Consider the following 6,605-nt stretch of genomic DNA (forward strand, 5'->3'; position numbering starts at 1 on the left):
GCCCGGAGTCCGCGCCCGCCCGGAAGCGCAAAGGCGGGAACCGCGCGCGAGAGTTCACGGACCGGCGCCCGGGACGGCGCCCCGCCGGGAGCGCAGGTACGCACCGGCCGCTGCTGGCCCGAGACGGCGAGGGGGTGTTTGCTGCGGAGGGGACGGGCAGAGCGTTCTCCCGGCTGGGAGCGGCCCCCAATGCCAGCTAAGCCCGGAACGCGCCCTGCATCGCCCTTCCCAGCGGACCGAGGTGTCAACTGTAAGTGGGGTCCCCTCCCCAGGACCCCGAAGCTGCCCAATGGCTCACGCTCCGGGTCCCCCCACCTTACGTTGATTTCTCTGGCGTGCGGGGCACAATCACTCTGCGGTAGATGAGAGTCACGGGCCCTCCCGTTAAGGTTGAAGGTGGACACCTCCCCAAATCAGGGGGACAGCTTGGGTGACCTGACAAGTCTAAGGGTCACTTGGCCAGATTTCCAGGATTCGGATGTGAAGCCTCACTGCCCGCAACCCTCGTCCCCACCCCAAGCGGGGCTCCCCAGCCTCTGCTGCGCACAAGAGTCTTCCTGCCTGGTGCCCCTCCCAGCCTTGGAGGGCCCATTCCCCAACCCCATTTCCGGAGATGATCCAGGCCCCAGGGCTGCAGAGTGACCACAGGGTCTCCCCCACTCCTCCCAGCCCAGGCCCTGGGCTCTACACCAAATGGCCTAGCTCAAGGGCTATCCCCCATGCCATCCAGAGTCCCTGTTCCCCTGTTAGGGAGGAGGGGCCCAGCCCCCACTCCCACCCACTCCTCCCCCTGCCTCTGCAGCCTCCCTGGGCACTGTCTGAGCAGGCCTGCCTGGCAAGCTAGGACATGTCTGGCCCCCGAGGACAGTTGGTGGGTGATGTCTGCAGTGGCGGAGGGGCTGGAGCTCGAGGCAGCCGCTGCTGCTGCAGAAGATGCTGCAAGAGATGCTGCGGAGGCTGTGGATACAGGGCCCGAGGAACCTCCTCTCCTGGCTGGGAACCGGCTGAGCTTGGACCTGTACCCTGGGGGCTGTCACCGGTTGCTGCACCTGTGTGCTCAGCAGCCCTCTCAGCTGCTGCAGGTGGAGTTCTTGCGGCTGAGCACCCACGAAGACCCTCAGCTGCTGGAGGCTGCCCTGGCCCGGGTGCCTTGGAGCCTACCACTCCTCCGTTCCCTGGTCCTCAAAGGTGAGCCCACCGATCCCTGATCCTGTCTGCATCTCTAGATCTCCCTCTTTCTGCTTCTTGTTCCTCAAAGGCAAACTCCTGTCCCACCCCAGCTCCAGGCCTCCCGTCCCTGTTCCCTGGGTGTGAAACCCCAGTCCTCCTCCTGGTACCTGTCCTCAGCCCCATCACTGTCCTTGGCCCAGCCTTGTTCAACCCTCTTCTCCAAGGTGGAGCAGGCTGGGCTCCCAGACCCTGAAGCTGCCCAGTGGGGTCTCGGCAGACCCCAGTGTGGGTGTTGTTCCTGGAGTAGGTCACGGGTGATGGCTGTCAGCCGAGATGAGCTAGTGGTCCCTGTTCCTGCCTCCCTCCATCTACCAGTGCCCCTCCAGTGTCTGTCTGGCTGGAGTCAGGGTGGGAGGGTCTGTGCGTCCCGAGCAGCTCCTTCTCCGGCTGTCAGGGCCAAGCTGAGACCTGGGACCCTGGCTCTGAGGGCCACATCTCCCTCTCCCCTTCTCAGGTGGGCAACGCCGGGACGCACTGGGTGCCTGCCTCCGGGGCACCTTGATCACGCTGCCTGACAGCCTGAGTGGCCTGGCCTGCCTGGCCCACCTGGACCTGAGCTTCAACAGCCTGGAGACACTGCCGGCCTGCATCCTAGAGATGCATGGCCTGGACGCTCTCCTGCTCTCTCACAACCGCCTGTCAGAGCTGCCTGAGGCCCTGGGGGCCCTCCCGGCCCTCACCTTCCTCAGTGTGGCACACAATTGCCTGCAAACGCTGCCCAAAGCACTAGGGGCCCTGTCCACCCTGCAGCGCCTTGATCTCTCTGAGAACCTTCTGGACACTCTGCCCCCTGAGGTTGGAGACCTCAGCAGCCTCTGTGAGCTCAGTCTGGCCTCCAATCAGCTGCAGAGCCTCCCGGCTTCCCTTGGTGAGTAGCAGCCGCAACCCCTTGGCTCACTGGGTCTGATGGGAGCAACCCTCAGCCCCCGCCCAGGCTTCCACTCCTGCCCGGGCCCCCACAGTCTCTAACCTTGGGAGATTCAGAGGAGGATTGTGGCGCTGGCCCCGTCTCCTCTTCTGCAGGGGCCCTGCACCCATAGGCTTGGCCCACCTTTGAGCCTTTGCTCCTCGTCGGTGGCCCCCTTGGGTGCCCTCCCACCTCCCTGTGTGGCTGTGTTCGAGCTCTCGGAATCTAATCACGGAATAGAAGTGGCTTCTGAAGCCTGAAGTGGCTTCTCTGGGGGGCCGTAGCATGAATGTTCCGTCATAGGCTGACCACCCCGCCCACAGCCAGGCACACCAGACCCCTGAGGGGTCTTCTGCTGACTCTAAGCCAGCACCTGCCTGCAGTGGGGCTGCGGTCCCTGCGGCTCCTTGTTCTGCACAGCAACCTCCTGACCTCGGTGCCTGCTGGCCTGGCTCACCTCCCGCTGCTCACCCGACTCGACCTGAGGGACAACCAGCTCCGGGACGTGCCCCCTGAGCTACTAAGTGCCCCCTTTGTGCGGCTCCAGGGGAACCCCCTGGGTGAGGCCTCACCAGAGCCCCCAAGTTCCCCAGGTAGGCTCGGTGCTGGGTAGGGACAAGCCACAGATAGGATGCAGATGCTGTCACTATTCTGATGACTCATCTGCCTCTTCCACAGGGACACTCCTGGTCCTGGAAATGCCCAGACTGTTCCTGACCTCAGATGTGGACAGGTATGGGGGGAAGGGGAGGGTTGGAGGAATATTTGTCCACCCTGTCACCCTGGCCACATTGGACACCTTGCCTGTGTCTCAGGGGTCTTCTAGATTTCTTGGGGTGCAGGCTCTGACACATAATGCCCTTCTGTGTCTGACCTCACTCAGCTTCCCTGTGACCCCCCAAGGCTGCTCTGTGACCCTGGCCTGTGGCGTCCGCCTACAGTTCCCTGCGGGGGCCACAACTACCCCCATCACCATCGGCTATCAGCTGTGGCTACCAGAGCCAGGCCTCGTCCCCCTGGGTCCTCATGACTCCCTGCTCAGCGGTGTCCTAGAGCTGCGGCCCCACGGGGTGGCCTTCCAGCAGGTGCGGCCAGGGTGGGGCAGGGGGCAGGTGTGGAAGCCCCAGGCCTGGCCCCAGCCCTCATACCACCTTTGCTTGGCAGGATGTCGGCCTGTGGCTGCTCTTTGTCCCCCCACGGGCCCGGCGTTGCCGTGAGGTGGTAATCAGGACCCGGACAGACAACAACTGGAGTGACCTGGATACCCACCTGGAGGAAGAGGCACCCAAGGTAACAGCTGCCCGGGCCTGCCTGGGGGAGGCGGTGGGGAGCAGCCTGCCCTGACCCTGCCTACCCTGCCCACCGTCTCTGCCTTGACCCTGTTCCCTTCTGGCAACTCTGTCCTGACTCAGTCTCCCCACTGACCCCATGTCTCTGACTCCCTCCCCCTGTGTACCCGTACCCAGCGGCTCTGGGCTCACTGCCAGGTGCCCCACTTTTCTTGGTTCCTCGTGGTTTCACGCCCTGTGTCTAACACCTGCCTGGTGCCACCAGAGGGGACCCTGCTGTGCTCCTCAGGTCATCCTGGGGTCACGGTCACCTTCCCCCCTGGGGCCACCGAGGAGCCTCGTCAAGTCTCCATGCAGGTACGGTCAAGGCGGCACAGGGTGGCAGGTGGTGCCTCAGTGCACAGGTGGGTGATCAGGGGGCCTGTCTACCCCAGGTGGTGCGCATGGCCGGCCAAGAGCTGCGAGCTCTCCTGGGGGAGCCGGAGACTGCAGTCAGCCCCCTGCTGTGCCTCTCGCAGAGCGGCCCCCCCAGCTTCCTCCGACCAGTCACTGTGCAGCTTCCTCTGCCCCCTGGCGTCACAGGTGAGAGGGGGCCATGCAGCATCCCTTGGCCTTTGGCCACAGGGTGGAGGGGCCAGTGCTTGGAGGGGGAGCTTCAGCCCAGGGTGCCTCAGCCCACTGCTCCCTCCCCTCCCCAGGCCTCAGTGTGGACCGCTCCCGCCTGCACCTGCTATACTTGGCCCCTCCTGCAGCCACCTGGGATGACATCACAGCTCAGGTGGTACTGGAGCTCACCCACCTATATGCTCGCTTCCAGGTCACGCACTTCTCCTGGTCAGTGCCCCCCCAACTTCCTCAGTGCCCCCCCCCCAAGTCTGTACAGCCCACCTCACCCTCCAGCCCTCCCAGGTACTGGCTCTGGTACACCACCAAGACCTGTGTGGGGGGCTTGGCACGGAAGGCTTGGGAGCGGCTGCGGCTGCACCGCGTGAACCTCATTGCCCTGCAGAGACGCCGGGACCCAGAGCAGGTCTTGCTGCAGTGCCTGCCCCGAAACAAGGTGGGGGGTGGGCGGGAGGGCAGCGGGTGGTGACCAGCGTGTGGGGTGGGTTGCAGAGCTTTGGGTTCCCAGCTGCATGGGTGCCCCTGCAGGTGGATGCTACCCTGCGGCGGCTGCTCGAGCGGTACCGTGGCCCGGAGCCCTCTGACACCGTGGGGATGTTTGAGGGCGAGCAGTTCTTTGCAGCCTTCGAGAGGGGCATTGACGTGGATGCTGGTAGGCGTCCCTGCCCCTGGAGAGGGGGCCTGCGTTCTGCCCCTTCATCCCTCCCTGCTGAGCCATCCCCCGCTCCCCAGACCGCCCAGACTGCGTGGAGGGCAGGATCTGCTTCGTGTTCTACTCACATCTGAAGAATGTGAAAGAAGTGTACGTGACCACCACTCTGGACCGGGAGGCTCAGGCTGTGCGGGGCCAGGTAGGCCGATGGGGTCCTTCCCCTCAGGCTGCGTGGGCAGAGGCCAGAGCTCTGAACCTCACCTAATCCGCCCTCAGGTGTCCTTCTACCGGGGCACGGTGCCCATGGAGGTGCCCGAGGAGGCTGAAGCCGCCCGGCGGAGGAAGGATGTGGATGCCCTGTGGATGGCCACTCTGCCCATCAAGCTGCCGGTGCGGCTGGGGGGCAGGGTGAAGGGGCGGGGGCAGGATGGAGGCCCAGGGGGTGACAGGAGTATGGGAGTGGAATCAAGAGCAGGGGCTGGGGCTCACTGCACCCCTTCCTCCTGACAGAGACTGCGGGGATCGGAGGGGCAAGGGTGGGGGGCTAGCCTCTCCCTGGCACCTCTGAACCTGGGTGATGCTGAGACCGGCTTCCTGACTCAGAGCAACCTGCTGAGCGTGGCTGGGCGCCTGGGTCCTGACTGGCCGGCTGTGGCCCTGCACCTGGGCATGCCCTACCGTGATCTGCAGCGCATCCGACATGAGTTCCGGTGAGCCTCCTCTGCTGGCGCCTTGTGGGCCTCAGGGCCAGGCCCTGGCTGGGGGGAGGGCCCTGCTTGATGCAAGAAGTTTCATTCAGCAGAGGTGGGGGCAGGGCAAACAGTAATCTGGAAAGGGAGGGTCTGGCCACAACTGGCCCAAGGAGCTGTGAACCCCTTAGGAGGGGGAGCACAACTCTGAGTGTGGTGGGTGGCCCTGGGCAGGATCCCTCCGTCACCATTCTTCCTCCCCACAAGGGACGACCTGGACGGGCAGATCCGCCATATGCTGTTCTCCTGGGCTGAGCGCCAGGCTGGGCAGCCTGGGGCTGTGGGGCTCCTGGTGCAGGCCCTGGAGCAGAGTGACCGGCAGGACGTGGCTGAAGAGGTGCGCGCCGTCTTGGAGCTCGGCCGCCGCAAGTACCAGGATGGCATCCGGCGCACGGGCTTGGCGTCCGAGGACCCCGCTCTACCTGGCTCTTCGCCTTCAGAGTCCCCAGAGCCTGGCCAGGCCTAGGCCCCAGACTTTAGGCTGGCCCCTGACATACCGTGGCCGACGGGCAGGTCCCCCTACCTTCAAGCCTGTCCTGTGAATGGGGTTGGTGGTCCTCCATGTGCAACAAACCTGCACTGTTGGCTGTGCCATCTCAGCGCTCCGTCTGTTTGTTGGCGATTGGAGGGCAGGCGGGGGCCGGGTGATCAGAGGCCCAGCCCCTGCTGGGAGGGTGCCCCTGCGTGCACAGATGTCCCCACAGCCCTTGCTCCTGCTCCCTTCGCGCACCATGCCGGTGCCTCCAGTTACTCCTGATCTTCCCAGGGACGGAGGGGCTGCAAGATAACAGCGTGAATGGATGCAGAGTGGCAGAACTCTGCATCTGCCCTGCCGGCCAGCGCTTGGCCAGCTCAGTCCATGCGAGCACCTACTGTCTGGCCTGGGGACCCGCTCCTCTCCCAGGACACCCTCATCCATGCAGTCCCTGCCACCTGCCGGACACAGGGACCGGAGACCAAGGAGGGGCCCTGGCGACGCGCAGCCGGGCCTCTGCGCGCGAGACCGCGAGACCCCCGCCCTGCCCTCCTACCGGTCCCCTCACCAGGCTCCCGGGCGCGGGTGGGCGTGGGCTGTGGCCTGGCTGGGCGCAGTGGCCGCCGCGGCCGGGAGGGGGAGCCAAAGCCCGGCAAGGCCGGGGGCGGAGCGCGCGGCG

General features: G+C 65.4%; 2 protein-coding genes across 5 annotated transcripts in view; one reads left to right on the forward strand and one right to left on the reverse strand.

Moving 5' to 3' along the window:
* The first annotated feature begins 157 nt into the window (after positions 1-157).
* On the forward strand, positions 158-6,050 carry PIDD1 (p53-induced death domain protein 1). Of its 4 annotated transcripts, none has more exons than XM_008588588.1 (15): positions 158-250; positions 803-1,188; positions 1,685-2,098; positions 2,521-2,730; positions 2,816-2,870; positions 3,021-3,222; positions 3,302-3,427; positions 3,604-3,783; positions 3,861-4,008; positions 4,125-4,486; positions 4,579-4,702; positions 4,783-4,901; positions 4,979-5,092; positions 5,213-5,412; positions 5,659-6,050. In XM_008588588.1, exons 2-15 carry the CDS (start codon positions 879-881, stop codon positions 5,915-5,917), a joined length of 2,823 nt encoding a protein of 940 aa, XP_008586810.1. In that variant the 5' UTR covers positions 158-250; positions 803-878; the 3' UTR covers positions 5,918-6,050. The 4 variants fall into 4 exon arrangements, with proteins under 4 accessions (XP_008586810.1, XP_008586808.1, XP_008586807.1 ...); XM_008588586.1 differs by lacking the exon at positions 158-250 and having other exon boundaries at positions 593-1,188; positions 4,125-4,260; positions 4,336-4,486; XM_008588585.1 differs by lacking the exon at positions 158-250 and having other exon boundaries at positions 593-1,188.
* Positions 6,051-6,362: 312 nt separating this feature from the next.
* The window catches only part of LOC103604013 (proapoptotic nucleolar protein), a 3,308-nt gene continuing 3,065 nt past the window's right edge, over positions 6,363-6,605 (reverse strand). Inside the window, 1 exon segment of the mRNA XM_008588595.1 lies at positions 6,363-6,384. Within this exon segment, the coding sequence (XP_008586817.1) occupies positions 6,363-6,384 (22 nt within the window).

This window comes from Galeopterus variegatus, unplaced genomic scaffold (genome assembly GCF_000696425.1).
Source record: "Galeopterus variegatus unplaced genomic scaffold, G_variegatus-3.0.2 Scaffold4911, whole genome shotgun sequence".
NCBI lineage: Eukaryota > Metazoa > Chordata > Mammalia > Dermoptera > Cynocephalidae > Galeopterus > Galeopterus variegatus.